Below are 16,248 nucleotides of genomic sequence, written 5' to 3' on the forward strand. Positions count from 1 at the left end.
GTAGGGGGAAAAAATGTGTTACATTATCTGCATTTGGGAGATATTTACCTATGAGACAATATTTTGAAGATGAGTACATTTCTTTTCTCTGGTCCCTACCTTTTCTTTTTCATCCTGTGACTGAGGAAATTAGTAAATCTTTCCTCTAGCCTAATAGATAAAGAGGTGAAACCATTTCTTCTTAAAGTATATTATAATAGCCAATTTTTGTGTGTCTGGGATACTTTGAATCAGCACTTCCCAGTCACTATGGGAAGCAACCATGACATAGCACAAGGAACACTGGGATTGGAGTCCAAGGACCTGGGTTCATATTGAGAATTCTTTCTTTACCAACTATGCAAGTGTTGTTTAATGTAGAGGGTGTTTTATGTGTGAGGTATCATTGTACCAGGACATATGGATGCATTATGAAGAGTACTCATTGATCCATGTTGTTAAAATGTTTTCTCCATAGCCTTGTTTATGACTCCTTTTCCCAGAATCCTCTGGAGATTTTTTTTCCTGTGGATCATAGCACTTAAAGCATGATCCTTAAAGCTGGACAGATTTAATGTTGAATTTTGGCTTACCAGTTTACTGTCTGATCTTGAGCTAATTACTTAACTGTCCTTTGCCTCAGTTTTCTCATCTGTAAAATGGGTGTAATGCTGCTAACCTTATGAGGTTATTTTAGGAATTAAACAACATAATGCAAGTAAAGTGCTTACCATAGTACTTGTAAGTATATTTCACTCAGGCCCAGATATGGTAGCTTTTACAAGTGAATTTAGAAGCAGTATTCTAGATATTCTTATAACCAGTGAAGGGAAAGGGGAATAATCAAATTTGACCTCTCTCCAGAGGTCCAAACCTGAGAGTGTGGATAAGTGAAACCTGATGATCCTATACTTCATTTTTTCTTAAGGAGGTTTGTGTCTAGTGAGCTTTTTCTCCTTTGGTTCTTAAAGGCCTGGGAAGATGGCATGCTGGGAATGAAAAAAGGAGGGAAGCGGTTGCTTATCATCCCTCCAGCCTGTGCTGCTGGTTCTGAAGGAGTAGTAGGATGGACTCAGTCAACAGACTCGATCCTGGCGTTTGAGGTGGAGATCAGGCGGGTGAGTGACATTCTGCTGTGTGTGTTTGATGAGCTCTCTCTTCTGGTTAAGTAAAATGGATAAATATATTTGAAAAACAGGTTCTGAAGACTTTCTTTTTTTTTTAAGTATAAATGATGCTGGAAAGAACAACAGTTTTGGAATCTAAAGACCAAGGTTCATGTCCTTCCTGGTTCTCTATTCAAATTCTAGAAGAGGTTGTGATTACGCAGATCACTTCTCCACACTTTTTTATTTTGTCTGTAAAATAGTGATTCCTACCTAATGTTCGTAACCTTTTGACTTACTGCTTCCATTGCTATAAATATATCCTAACAGTATGTTTATATAAAGTATGTAATGATATCTACATATAAATATAGATATATCATTGTTTGTAATAGTCAAACACTAGAAACAACTGTCTGTTATTGAGAGACTGGTTAAGTTATGGTTTCAAAGAGTAGATTTTACATAGTTCTTAAAGAATATCCAAAATATGTTTTAAGTGAAAGAAGCAAGTTGCAAAATAGTATGGATAATATGATGTATGTGTATGTGTGTGTGTGTATATATATATATATACACACACACACATATAAATACATATATATGCCCATGTGTTTATAGAAAATTTCTTGAAGCACAAAAATAAATGATTAAAAGTGATTTATTTGGAGAATGGAAATGAAGTTCAGAAACTTAGTTTTTACATTCTACCCTTTTGTACCATTTAAACATTTTATCATGAATATGTATTGGTTCTATAATAAAATTTATGACAAAGTGTGATTAATTAAATAAATGCTACTTCCCCTCCAGAAAAGACCCTATTTGCTTTACACTAATCATTAGGTCCAAAATGTCATAGTGTTTGTGACTATAAACTATAAAATATAATACAAATAATAGATATTATGGCTATCTTCATTGTGGCTATTATTTCTGCTGCAATAAAGGATATGCTTTTCTTTTCAATGACTTTTTCCTTATCTCTGCTGGGCCATTGTAGCCCTCTTTTACTAATATGCTTCCAGCTGCTTTTCACAGCTTTTGTATTCTCTCTCAATTTTCCTGTGAGTTTAAAGAAATCATGGCTGGTGATATTATAACAAACCAAATTGAATCCATCAAGATTGGTATTTTGTAAACATATAAAAAAATACTCTATTCACCAATAATCAAAGAATTACAAATTGACATGCTTATTAAACTGATAAGGCTGATCTAGAATGAGAATACCCAGTATGATGAGTGTTGAGAGAGATTTATACACTATTTATAGAATGTAAAGTAGTTCATTTTTTATGGTGTGAAATTTAATGGTACACATCAGAAATCTTAAAAATGAACATATCTGTCATCCAATTTAACTCCTGGGAATTTATACTTTGGAAATGATTATGTGCACAGATACAGATATAAAGATATTCAGAGAGGTATTATTTGTGATGTGATAGGAGAAATTAGAAATAAACTGTCCAATAGCTAGGAATTGATGAAACATATTTTGTAATAGCATAGATATTTGACTCCTTTTCCCAGAATCTTTTGGAGACTTCCCTATAGATAATAGCAGGAAAGCAAGAGACTTCCTTGTAGATAATGGTATGTCTTGAAGTTAAACATACTCTTCAGTAGTTAAAAATTATATAGGTTAATCTTTTAGTAACATAGAAATATGTTAAGGAATCAGTGAGTGAGTGAGCAAAGCATGTTACAAAACAGTGTGGCCCCATTTTTGTAAAAAATACACATACGTAATATAAATCAAATACTGCATCCAAAATTCTAACAATGTTATGTCTTAGTTCCAGTGTTACTGGATTGCAAGTGATGATTATCTTTTTTTTTTCGTTTATCTGTATTTTCTGATTTGTCTATAGTGAATAGGTAATGACTTGTGTAATGAAGAATAAGTTAAAAGAGGATGGAGGGAAAGGGTACCTTTTTTTGTAGCCTATTCACCTGTGATTGATCTTTCCCTAGGTCAAGTTTGCCAGAGATTCTGTCTCTGATGGGCACAGTGTTAGTTCCTGGGATTCTGTGGCCCCTTCTTCCATACCTCTCTCTGCTGATCCTGTTCTGTCAACACCCACATCAGTGCCTTTCAAATCAGGGTAAGATAGCTAGCATTTTGTATCAAGCTATTTTATTGTCCTTAAAAATGATTCTTAGAGGGGTTCAGAAATAGGGATATAGTTGAAAACTAAAATAATTTTAAATAATTGTGGAAAAAATGGGGAGAGGGAACTGGGGAAAATACTTGCATAATTTTTTTCTGACAAATGTTTAATCTTCATAGTCTATAAAAGCACTAACCCAAATACATAAGAATACCTGCCAAACTCTAGAAGAAAATTGGGCAAAAAGACATAAACACAAAATATATACCCAAGGAAAAAAATGTAAGTAGTAAGCATTTGAATGAAAAAATTTTCATCTTCATTAGCTTTCAGAGATTATACAACCTAAAGAAGAGTTAAAATTCTGTTTATAGCCATTCAGTTGCCAGACAGTTTCAAAAACAGTTTGTTTATCCAGTGTAATCTGGACTCTTGATTATGGATCTTATTTTTAATCTCAGGATATATTTTTAATCTCAGGGAGCCATGTCTCCGTACCAAATCTGATTCCCTCAGTGAACAGCTGACAACAAATACAGTGAGTATACGAGTCTGTCTTCTTCCCCCCAAGGTTGCTGAGAAGGTTTCATGTGCCTAGGGTATGGTAGGTTAGAGAGAAAGAAATTGTTTATTTCCTCTTATTTAGGAGTCACTATAAATTAGACTGAGCTTCTGCATAGACAGACCTAGGGTCAAAGCTTTATTCCTACAAGCATGTGGCCTTGAGAAAGTTATGTAACTTCTCTGAGCCCCAGCTTCTTCATTATTAAAATGAAAATTCTCACAGCCCCTTTACAAGGTTCTTGTGGTATGTTCATGAAGCACTAAGCTCAGAGCCTACATATAGTATGTCTACAGTAATCTCTCAAGAGATTTTTATAAGGTTTAAATGAAACAATGCCTGTGGAGTTTTTAGTATTATGTGTGACATATTGTAAGAGCTCAGTTAACATTAGCTCTTATTATCATGATTATTGCTAACACTGTATCCTTCCTGCTTTTCATTCTCTCAGAGCGATTCTGCACTAAGTCACCGGTCAGTGGACTTTAAGCAGGTCTCCGGGTATCATTTTTCCCCAAGTGTAAGATGAGCAGACTAGCATACCATGGTAGTAAAATTCAGATTTGAACCCCTTTGGGAGGATGTATGCTGTAGTTAGCTGCTGCCCTGTCTGGTCTGACACTATCTGAGTTTGCTTCATGTGGATGAGATGATAGCTGAAGCACACTCCAAATTCTAATGCCCCGTGACGTTCACTTACCACATAGGGAAACAGGATAATTGCATGGAGTGAAATTGGCTAATTTCTGTTAACTCTAGTTTACTTGTTTATATTCAGCCAAAAGCAGGGATTATTAAGGAAATAATTGATCTGATATATGTAAAAAATGATCTAAACTTGAAGGTGAAGCCAAAAGAATCAAAATTGAAAAGCCATTATAACCTCAGGTCTTTAACCAGCCACAAAAATTGTTCAGTATTGGCTCTGTCGTACTGTCTTGACACCGCTACTTTTGTCACCTCTTTCTAAGCTTCAGTGACTTGTGGTAGATTAATGGTCTCCAATATTTTTTTTGGTTTTTTCTGTAGTTCTGTTTTTTTAATTGAGGCAAAATCCATATAACATAAAGTCAATAATTTTTTCTTCTACATTTAAGTTCTTAGTTTTTAGTTTGAATAGGTAATTACTTTCATATGGTAGAGTTATCAAACCCATATAAGAAGATATACATTGAGAAGACCCACTCCCACCCCTGCCCCATGTGCCCCATCCTGTCTCACCCTGCCTTAAGTAACTGCTTTTATTCATTTCTTATATATTATTATATTTGCAGGTGTAAGTAAGTAGGAATGTGTATTTTATTTTCCCCCTTCACAAAAAAGTAGCATACTATATGTATTATCTACCTTGCTTTTTACATATTATTATGTATATAACAGTGTCTTTCCATGTTAGTGTATAGAGTGCTTTCTCATCCTTTTTATTTCTAGATCGCAGTATTACATTGTGTGGATATAGTTTATATAGTGTTCTTTTGATGGGCTCAACTTTCTTTGATTATGTGTCTCCATCAGTTAAGAAAAAATGAACACACACTTCCAGTATGTCTGTTTATAAAATTATATACATAAAGTACTGTCCATCCCTGTAAACAAGCTTAATTAATGTCTTATGTTTACTGTAGCTTAAAAATAATTTTAAAATGGAGGTTAAGATCATTTATTTTTATACCCAGTATGTCATCTTGTGCACACTCAGGAGTATGTACTCCACTCTGAAGGCTGTGTTTTGGACTAGTTAATAGATACAGAGGCTTCTAGCATGGGCTAGTGGGTAGTCCTTGCCAAGACAGAGTTAAATGAACCTGAATTTAGAACAAATTCTCACAGCCCATTTATAGGGTTTCCTGTTTCTTCTCTCCCCAAATCTCCTCTAAGTATCTATCTATTGAATTGCTCCCAGGACTTTGAAAGGGTACTAGCATCTGAAATGCTTCCCTCCCTTAATCTGTGATTTAGTTTTTCATCCATAAAATGAGAGTAATTATGGTAGGGAGACTTGATTGAAATGAAGTAATACATATGAAACCACTTTGTCCATTCCAAAATAGAGGGAATTAGTTTTAGTTTTACTGCTATTATTAACCCATCTGTGCTTGTAGACAAGAAATCTTTAATTCTCATTTTCTAGAAGAAATCATTTCATATAGATATGGCAGGGGAACTTGTTGAAGGATTTGACACAAGAGCCAAAGACATCACACAATGAGTCCCCATTTCCCTTCCCCAGTCCCTGGCCACTAGCATTCTAGCGTCTGTCTCTATGAATGTGACAGCTCTAGGGACCTCATAGAAGTGGAACATATAGTATTTGTCCTTTTGCCATTGGTTTATTTGACTTACATCAAAGTGCATCCATGTTATAGCATGTCAGAACTTCCCTTTTGGGGCTGAATATATTCCATTGTGAGCCACATTTTGTTGATCAGTTTGTGTAAATGGCCACCTGGGTTGCTTTTACGTTTTGGCTATTGTGAATAATGTTGCTATAAACATGCTTGTACAAATAAAAAAAAAAAAAGAGCCAAAGACATAGAGCTGACTGAACATGAGGAACCTTGATTAAACTGATTTTTGTGACTTTTCCTCTCTTTTTAGAGTCCTGATACAGTCAAGGCCAAGTTGATCTCTCGGATGGCTAAAATGGGCCAGCCCATGCTGCCTATCCTTCCTCCCCAGCTGGATTCCAGTGATGCAGAAATCGAGGTATGCCCCATTGTCTGTATTAGAATCAGTAGTGTAGACGCTGCTGTCTTCTGTTCTTTTGGTTGAAATTACTGCTTTTTCTGCCTCAAACCCAGAATCATTATTTAGAGAGCTTATATTCAAAATGGTAACAGGTTAGTATTGGTATATGTATTTCTATTGTGATTAGTACTTCCCCTGAGAAATAGAAGCAATTCCATACACCTGCCACAAGAACTGGGCAGTTTTAAGTAGTTAATTTAATCATCTACTAGAATCTTATTGTCAGTTAAAATCACTCATTAAGCATGGTGCCCAACCTATAAAAGATGCTGCATTCATATTTGTTGATTGGATGTTGAGATTCTCTTGGAAATGTTGGTCTTCCCACTGATGTCAACCTGTTACTAAAGATTACACTGTTGTGTCTTTTGGCTGTGTATGTGGTGTGGTCTTTTTTGAAGTTTAGGAATTTTATTGTAGTCAAATCTTTCAATTTTTTCCCCCTTGTTTTTTATTTTTGACATTATGTTTAGAAATCCTTCCTACTTTCAGGTATTATAAACAGCACATGTTTTTTCTAAAAATACTTGTTATTTAATATTTAGATCTAAAATTTTAAGCCGTCTGGAATTTGGTATATGATATGCAGTAATTTAGTTTTCTAACTTAGTTCTTTTCCTATTGATTAACACCTTACTGAATAAAATCATCTTTTCTCAATTGAATCGAAATACTTAACAGGGATCAATTTTTAAGAATCTTTGACTTCAACATAAAACAAAGAAAAAGTGATGCTCTTGAGAAAAAATTCTCCAAAATAGGCTTTATTTTTCACAATTTTGTTTTATTTCTTCCTGGAAAAGCTGTAAGTAGATTTAACATTTTAAAGGAGGATAGGATTTCTGTAGCCTCTTGTTATAGGATTGATTTTTACCTGGTTTCTGGAAGTGAAATTTGGATAAAAAATATTCTTATTAAACATTTTAAGTGTTATTCATTATAGAATAATTTAAATTGTAAGGAAGAAACCTATTTAACGAAAAGGGTATTCTTCATTACATGTTGCTTTGTAACTTGGTTTTTTAACTTACTGTTATGTCATGAACATTTAATATCAATTATATAAATAATGTAATTAAATAAATAAAGCATCATTACCTTTAGAGGCAACCCGTATTGTGTTACAGTAGTTTCTCCCTTCACTCTATTGTAAGACATTTAGGTTGATTTATAGTGACGTAGTGATGTAAAACTGGGATGCTCTTCCTGAAGTACATAATACATTTCTGGGACTATTGGAGGAGGGGAAATTCTAAAGTAAAGGAATGTAGAGAGATTTCAGCCTTTGAACTGTAGCATAGCAGATCACAGTTGCTGTATATTGTTCCTCAAGTTTTTCCTTTCCTTATGAATCAGGAAGGCATTTGTAGGATATCTTTGTTTAGAATTATAGTAGGGACCAACATGGCTTTAATTTTTATGAAAAGAAAGAAGAGGGGTGGGGGAAACACTCTAAAACCATATTATCCAGAGTAGAGGCACAGAGAATCTACTCTGATTTTCAGTGAGTACCTTGAGGTCTGTGGAGATTATTTGACAGAAGAGAATGAGGCTTCATTATTCTCTGGGTTTCCTTGCAAGAGACCCCTCTTCTGTGGGAACAGACTAGGTCAGTCTTAAGGTAGCCACTGGCTTGGAAAATGATATATTCTAGAGACCAGTCACTTCACTGCTTCAGTCAATAAAACATCAACAACTTTTAATGTCTGAGGAAATTAATTATACTTAATTACTTGATAGGATTTATAGGAAGAAGGGATCTTACTCTGGTAGATAATAGGGTGCTTTTTCCCCACAACCTATACCCTAAACTCTTGCTTTTCCTTCTTCTTTGCCTAAAGACACTGGTTGTCAGCAGGTTTAGGGTGGACAGTCACCCTCAGTCTTCAGTTAAGGACCCATAAACCTAGGGACCAAAACGCTTCTTCCTGTTTCAGGATGTGAATGCTTTGCGAAGCTCTAGGCAGCTCATGGCGACTCTGTCCATGCAGCCGTCTCTTCAGCCAGTCCACCCAGTGTTACCGCAGATGACTTTACAAGGTAAGGACTTGTCTGAGGCTCTGAAGCCTTGATTTGAATCAGCACCAGCGTTGTGATTACCGTGTCTTAAACGGTTAGTACTGTTTTAGTACTGAGAACTGGGCTAGAGTGTGACACTTGTCGGTTTGTCCCCAGGGAGGGGGGCATTTTTAGACCTGGAGATGTATTTGGTCTGCTTGCCTTGTCTTCCGCTGTGTTGCATTATCAGTTTTGGAAACCTGCACCCAGCTAATGAGACATTTCCTTGTGGGTAATTCTGCACTTCTGTCAGCTGATGGGATCATAGGTCTGAGTCACATGCACCAGAAAACACCCAGTTTCCTTCCACTAGCCCACGGCTGAGACTCCAGTAGAGTTGGTTTTAGGAGACTAGGTGACAAGATGGTCACATTGGAAGTGTGGTGGTATGTCAGGTGCACGTCCAGACTCGTACCAAGAAGCAAGGGTAGGTGACAGAGAAAACTTTTTGCTTTCTCTTAATACCTCAGTCATCTGCTCTGGGCTCCAAGCAACCTCTGCTGCCTTAATGCAAATCAAATTGCAACTCTCGATTCCCACTCAGCTGTGTCTGGAAATGCCCAGGCCTTTCAGATAGTCACATTTTAAACCATATCCATCATAAGCTATACTCTTTTATGGGTCTAGTCCATCTCTTTTCTTCTTCCCTCATGTTCTGTACAGTAACAGTTCCCCACAATCACAGTTTATCACTTTTCCCCTCCCTGAACCACTACCACCTCAACTCTGAACCAGGCAAAGGATTACCTACCTATCCTACGGACCTGGTGTAAAGGTCTGTCACGTGGTAGAGGCCCAGGCAGTGTTTGTTTTCTTTCCTTTTCACACATGTCTAGTTGAGGGGTATGTATTCAAGTCTTCTGTGTTCTTTTCTGTTAAACAGCTGATAGGCTGAGATTCTGTACTATTCGTAGCAGAATCATTGTGGATTGAGGATTGGGACTGTATGGAAAATACAGCTAAACACTGCTGTCTACTTATCTTCCAAAATGTAGGGCTTTTTCTGTTTTCACAAAGGCAGTGACGGCAGCAGCCTGTCTGCCTCTGCTGACTTTTGCCAGATAGTGGGCTCTATCTTCTCCCCCATCACATCTGATGGATGACATGTGCTCTATGGAAAGAGGGCCTTCCTCCCTTGGCCACTGTTACTGGAGGGGTGGAAGTGATGGTAGACTGGCTGTGCCTCATTGGGATGGCTTGAAAAAGTCCCATCTTGCCCTCTCCCACTGCCTAATGGGAAATTACTCACCTGTACACTTAGATTTTTTTAACAGTGGATAGCTAGTTACATCTGTCCCTGGAAATGAGCTGGATTTCCTTAATTCAAAGAAGAATAACTATTATCATTAAAATAATAGCCGTTATCTGCCAGGCACTTACCAGTTATTAGGAACTTTACCTGTATATCACTTCATTGAGTCCACATAACAACTTTAAGTAGTGTTATTATTTTAATTTTATAGTTGAGGTAACCGAGGTCAGGGGAAAATGAGAGCTCTTAGTCATAAGGAATCTAACAGAGGAGAGGCATCCTTTGCAAACCAGTAGTTTTACTTTGGAATCTCATTGAACACCTCTCCTTTTAACCTCTGCGGAAACTAAGCTGTGTTTGTTTAGGTTTAAAATTTCTTAGACCATCAATATAGGCCTGATGGTTGGGGAATGAAATTCCTGCTCAATTAAATCATCACCAGAGGACTGGGGAGTGACCTAGGACACCTTTCTCTAACTTTCTGAGCAGGACTTTTGTGATGAGGTACCACTGGATTACATAGGTAACTCTCCTGCTGCAATTCTTGCCCAATACCAGATCCTGACCATCTGTCTCTAGCTTTAGTGAACTTTTAGTCTCCTTCCAGCATATCCACTTTATTCCATCAGAGACAAATTACGCAGAAAAGAGAGGCATGCACGTTTCATAAGCTGCTGTAACTTGCATTTTCTCAGCCCTATGCAGGTATGCAAGGCTACATTTATCCCCAGGCAGCAACCATCACCTCCCAGCTGCAGCCCCTGCGGCCCTCGCACCCAGCACCGCTCTCTCATTCTCCCCATTCTCAAGGTAGGGAGTGATCGCTTCAGTTTCTCATCTTCCGCTCTTTCTGTGCTCTCCTTCCTCCCATTCCTTTTTCATTTTTACTCCCTCTGCCCTATTTTATTTTTTTAAGCAGCTTTATTGAGGTATAATTTAGATCCCATACAATTTACCTGTTTTAAGTGTGCAATTCAGTGATTTGTTAGATGGTTTACAGCTTTTGCAACCAGCACCACAATGCAATTTGAGGGCATTTCCATCACCCAGAAAACCCCCTCCTGCCCATTTTCTGTGTTTTATTTCTTGCATTTTCTTCCACAAGCCCGTTTTCATTCCTGTGCTAGAGTGGCTCTGGAGAGTTTATAGAGAATGATAAAAGAGTAAAACATTGGAGGAAATTGGGAGAAAGCGTGATGACTATTTGTGGTTCAGTTTCTTAAATGAAAGCTACTTTGTTTAAATGTTTAAGTAGTGAAAATAACATACTTTTATAAGAAAGTCAAGCAACACAAAAGGTATAAAGTGGAAAAAAATCATTAAAACCCCCTGACTATAGGAAACTTTTGTGAATAATTACTTAGTTAACTCTTCGGGTATCTTGTATGCATGTGCAGTGTGGTTGTCTTGTGTCAAAAACAAAACAAAATCAAATGTAAAGAGCTGAGATGATACCCTACCTTCTTGTTCTGTACTTTGTCTTTCACATAATGATCACTTTTGTTATTAAGACAGTGGTAGGAAGAAGCAAGTATGTCCTGCAACATAATTATAGTCCTGGAGTGGTAAGGGTTTCTTGGAGTAGTATTTGTCTGGAAGCCCTGCCACTTCTCCATCTGGGAAATCATCACATCTGTCATCTCCTCTGGGAAGCCTTCCCTGATTGTTACCCAGAGATGTGTGTCACCAGAGAATAATCTTGCTTTTCTCTGTGCTCCTTTTGTACCTTGCACATGGTCCATTTTTTTAACTTAAAAAAAAACAGTCATATGACCTCTTTACTTGTGAGTCTCCCCATCAGACTGTGAGCTTGCCAAGGGCAGGAACATGTTTTATTCATTGCCATATCCCTGGTATCTAGTACAATGCTTGGCATGCAGTTGGATAATTGGAGAAATAATCTGAGCTAGTGCTATGACAGACCAAAGTGGGCAGACTGGTGCCTTTGGACCAGAGAGTATCCCTCACGGCATTTCATAGGAGTGTAGCTTAGTTATTGTGGGCTTTGCAGCCCTTTTGCCTCTATCTCCTTTACATTTTCTCCTGACAGTGTGACTCACCCGTAGGATTTCCTAGAATTTGGAAATGTTAATTTCTTTCTTTCCTCCACTGACATTGCTGTTGGCTTTTCCTTATACAGTATCCTTTGTTCCAGTTTCATTAGTTTCTTTTTGGCTTATGTCTGTTTAGGATCAGGTGACATGGCTTCATTTCTGTTGACTGAAGCCCGGCAGCATAACACTGAAATTCGAATGGCAGTCAGCAAAGTGGCTGATAAAATGGATCATCTCATGACCAAGGTGACTGAGTCAGGGCTGGGGCTATGAAAGTGGAGGTACAATCAGGGGATAAGCAGGGAGCAACCAGGACTACAAGAAAACTCTACCTTGGTATCCTGTATTTGTAGGAGTTCATAGTTATTTCCCTAGAAGAATGGTTACTATTTTGGGATCCAGTTAGTAGAAGAAAACTAGCTTATAGATTGTCTCAGAAACTTATTATCCCCCTCAAAAAGGTGGTCAGATTCTGGGTAAATAATATTTCTCCATTGAAGAATTTCTCATAAATTTTACTGGTACCCCTTTCATAGGTTGAAGAGTTACAGAAGCATAATGCTGGCAATTCCCTGCTCATTCCTAGCATGTCAGTTTCAGTGGAAACAAGTATGATTATGAGCAACATCCAACGAATTATTCAGGTGAGAGTGATAGAGAATAGAACACTCAGCCTGGAGATCTTGCCGCCGCTCTCTCCCAGGACATACTACTCTTTAAACCCTCTGCTCCAGACATAGAAAGCATGTGACGAATGCTGTAGTGAGTTGGGAAATTCTGGAAAATCCAATGTGGCTTAATTTGGTCCAAGTGACTTACCACTCTACAGTCAGAAGGAAACATTTCAGAATTTTGCTTTCAGCCATTTATATGTTTAGTCTATTGAGAATTTGTGTGCTTTATATGCATCAGATGTAATTTGATAGGCTGTTTTAAGTATTATATTTTTGCAGACATAGTTCTAGTTTTTTGTCTCAAAACGTAACAGTCGTGTGTTCAAGTTTATTCTTTTTCTCTGACAGTTTTCTCTTAAAAACTTAAGTTTTACATCAAGTACTTTGTATTTAGGAAAATGAAAGATTGAAGCAAGAGGTCCTTGAAAAGAACAATCGGATAGAAGAACAGAATGAGAAGATTAGTGAACTGATTGAACGAAATCAGAGGTAATGACAGGTATAGAGCACTGTCTAGGATGGACAAAAGCGTTTAATTTATAAATTAAGTTTAAGTAAACATGTTTGTTTAGGCTGGTTTATATGTACTTCTGCTATTTCTGTTTCCTGCATGTCATGTGAATTATTGCTTTTCTAAGAGGCATTTCGGTAGAAAGAGCTCAGTAGACTATGATGTAAGGCAGACTTGTGTCTGAATCTTGGCTTTGCCCCTCATTTGTTGTGTGGCTTTAGGCTTTTTATTTATTTCTGCTGGCCCTAGTTCCCTATAAAAGTGATGTTAATACATTGAAAACTCTTAGAAATACTCTGTCAGTCTTTTGTGTGTGGGCTGACTCTACTTCATCACCAAGAACTCACCCAGAACTTTATTGATTTCCATATAAAACCCGAACATATTGCAATTTTTCTAGATCCTTTTGAAGATTTTGTTGAAGGGGGGGGTCAGGGGAATGCATCACAGCATACTGCTTTTCACTTTAAAAAGTCGTTTCTCCATTGTCTCTTTTCTCCCACATGAAGTGTGGTTGGGGTGTGTGGGGAGTAGCTTTTTTTTCCTCCTCCCCTGCTTCTTGCAACCTTCTTACTCCTGTCTCTTGCCTCTCTCCTTGACCCTCACTACTCCTGCTTCAGACTCCTCTCCTCCGGCCGGCCCAGATTCCTGCCTCCCAACTTGATTACTGAAGAGCTAAGGAAAACAAAATGCTTTCAGATTATTTTTGATAAAGGTCGAGAGCAATGTTGTGAGGACTGAATGTGCATTGGGTTGTGCCTGGGGTACATTTGGTGCTTAATAAATATTTTCTTTTTCTCTGTTTGTTTCACAGGTATGTTGAGCAGAGTAACCTGATGATGGAGAAGAGGAATAACTCACTTCAGACAGCCACAGAAAACACACAGGCAAGAGTATTGCATGCTGAGCAAGAGAAGGTAAAGTAACTGGGAGTGAAGAGCCCCAGTCAGGATGTGTAGAGCTAAGGAGTGGTCCTATGTGCACACTTACCAATCTGCTTTTCAATGCAGTTTTTGCCATTGTTGGGAAGAAAACTAGAAATCTTCCAATTATAGCCACCATCCAAATTTCTGTCTGATAATTGCTTTGCAATGAGTTGACTCAGAAACTAACACTGATCTTAGTAATTTGATTAAGGTCAGACTTACATAGATTTTTAGAAACTAAATTTATTCTTTCTGGTCAAAAGAAAATTCCTGTTAAGCCACGTAATAAATGTTTTTAGTGAAATTTAAGATTGTTCTATTTGCTCCTTCATATGTGTCTGCCAGAGCATTTTGCAGCACTGCTGTTTGACTTCGGTGAGTTTAGAATTAGGAATTTCAGCCTGTTCCTGGAATAAGTATAAGGAAGACTCTAGCAGTCTTGGGTTGGGATTGACTGATTGTGAAGCCCACCCCTCTTGTCTTTGCACTGGCAACACTGTTTGTCCAGAACGAATTCCTTCTTGTTTGGGCTATCAGTTTTCAGCTGCTATTTTTCTGAGAGGTTTTAGAAATAGTTTATATCGCATATTTGAATTTTCCTTGAAAACATGGAAAGTTGAGTGGAATGCACTTTATTACTCATGGAGTTTAGTCACTTTCTTAGGCTCTGGTAATGATGAGGATTTCTTACTTGTGTTTCATGCTAATAGTCTTTGTGTTCGCTTAGCATAGTATCCAGGCAAGTAATAGCTTTGAACCGTTATCCTCAGATAAGCAGTGCCTTGCCCTGCATAGCCTTGTCCAGTCCTGACCCTGATTCTTTCCCATTGTGACTTTGCACTGTCCCAGGTTTGCTGTGGCTCCCTCCCAATGCCTTCGTCAAGATCAGCAGCCTGTGACGTTGGTGTCATTAAACAGTCCTAGAGTCACTTCACACTCTCCATTAAGTGTACTTTTACTATTTCTTCTTCTTCTGTTTGTATTTTCTATTTCTTTGCTTTACTTTTTCCTTTTATTTAAAATCCTTAGACCTGGCAGGGGCACCTATGTTGTTTGATCTAGCTGTAACTGGTCAGGTCTAAAATGATTACTACAACTTGTTTGAGATCAGTGGTTCTCAAACATTAATCTGACTGCTTCAAAATCACTTGAGGAGCTGCATTAACATATTCTTAAAACTTACCTAGAACATCCTTGTAGCAAAATTTTATAATCTTGCATAATATTTCCTTAAGGATAAATTTCTATGAGGGAATTCCTGAGTCAGAGACTTTGCACCCTTGGGAGGCTTAATTTCGGTTTACTGCAGGTGAAGCGGGCCTTAGCTTTCTTCCTACCAGTTCAGTCAGCATTGAGTATGTGAGGTTGAGTCATCCCTTAGAGGCAAGGGTCACCCATATTTAAAGTGACATCATACTTTGTTCTTTTTCAGGCCAAGGTGACAGAGGAGTTAGTAGCTGCCACTGCACAGGTTTCTCATCTGCAGCTGAAAATGGCTGCTCACCAAAAGAAAGAAACGGAGTTGCAGATGAAGCTGACAGAAAGCTTGAAAGAGACAGACCACCTCAGGGCCCAACTCTCCAAACTGCAGGCTGAGCTCTCAGGTATTCCTTCGTGGAGGGACGGGGACTTTTACCATTAAAATTTAAGGAATTAAACTGCTGTCTTCCTCCCAATCTGTTTGGCATAGTGCTTATGAAGCTTGTGAAGGACTGAGCCAAAAGTTAAGGTGGACCAGTGTAAATCTACATGATTGTTTGACCTATAGGATGACAGAAGAACTGGCTATCCCTTTAGAGTCGATCAATCGCTAGAGTTCTGCTTTGTTTGGGCGAGTGTTTCTTCAGTGTCTTTGGAGCTTCTGATTGGTCTCATAGGCCTGAAAGAGTTCAGGTGTTCCTCTAACTTGTGACTCAGTAAGAGTTTAAGAAGGAGGGTGGAATGTAACCCTTGAGCCCGCCCTCAAAGCCCCTGCAGCCTGGCTTATTTCCCACTATGCTGTTCAGTTCACTCTGGCTCTGGACATATTAGCTGCCTGCTGCTGCTTCAGCACATCTGTAGTTTCTGTCTTGCTTTTAATCCCTACTGTTCTCTGGTCTTGGTATGCCCACCATCATCAGTATTTGCTTGCAGTTCTCTCCAAAATCTGCCTCTTTCAGAAATTTTCCCAGTTTTTTTCTAGAACATATTATTTCCTTTAAAATCCTCTAGCTCTTGGGTGCATTATTATGCCCATTATCAGAGAGAGCCTTTGATCAGCA

At 38.0% G+C, this 16,248-nt stretch overlaps 1 protein-coding gene across 1 annotated transcript in view; it reads left to right on the top strand.

The window, feature by feature from the left end:
- Window positions 1-16,248, top strand: part of FKBP15 (FKBP prolyl isomerase family member 15) — a 46,296-nt gene that overhangs the window by 18,991 nt on the left and 11,057 nt on the right. Inside the window, 13 exon segments of the mRNA XM_073225997.1 lie at window positions 951-1,097; window positions 3,066-3,196; window positions 3,683-3,740; window positions 6,363-6,470; window positions 8,450-8,552; window positions 9,041-9,081; window positions 9,084-9,146; window positions 10,518-10,632; window positions 12,013-12,122; window positions 12,413-12,520; window positions 12,945-13,039; window positions 13,876-13,978; window positions 15,420-15,591. Coding sequence (XP_073082098.1) covers window positions 951-1,097; window positions 3,066-3,196; window positions 3,683-3,740; window positions 6,363-6,470; window positions 8,450-8,552; window positions 9,041-9,081; window positions 9,084-9,146; window positions 10,518-10,632; window positions 12,013-12,122; window positions 12,413-12,520; window positions 12,945-13,039; window positions 13,876-13,978; window positions 15,420-15,591 — 1,354 coding nt within the window.

Source organism: Manis javanica, chromosome 2 (assembly GCF_040802235.1).
Source record: "Manis javanica isolate MJ-LG chromosome 2, MJ_LKY, whole genome shotgun sequence".
In the NCBI taxonomy this organism is placed as follows: Eukaryota; Metazoa; Chordata; class Mammalia; order Pholidota; family Manidae; genus Manis; species Manis javanica.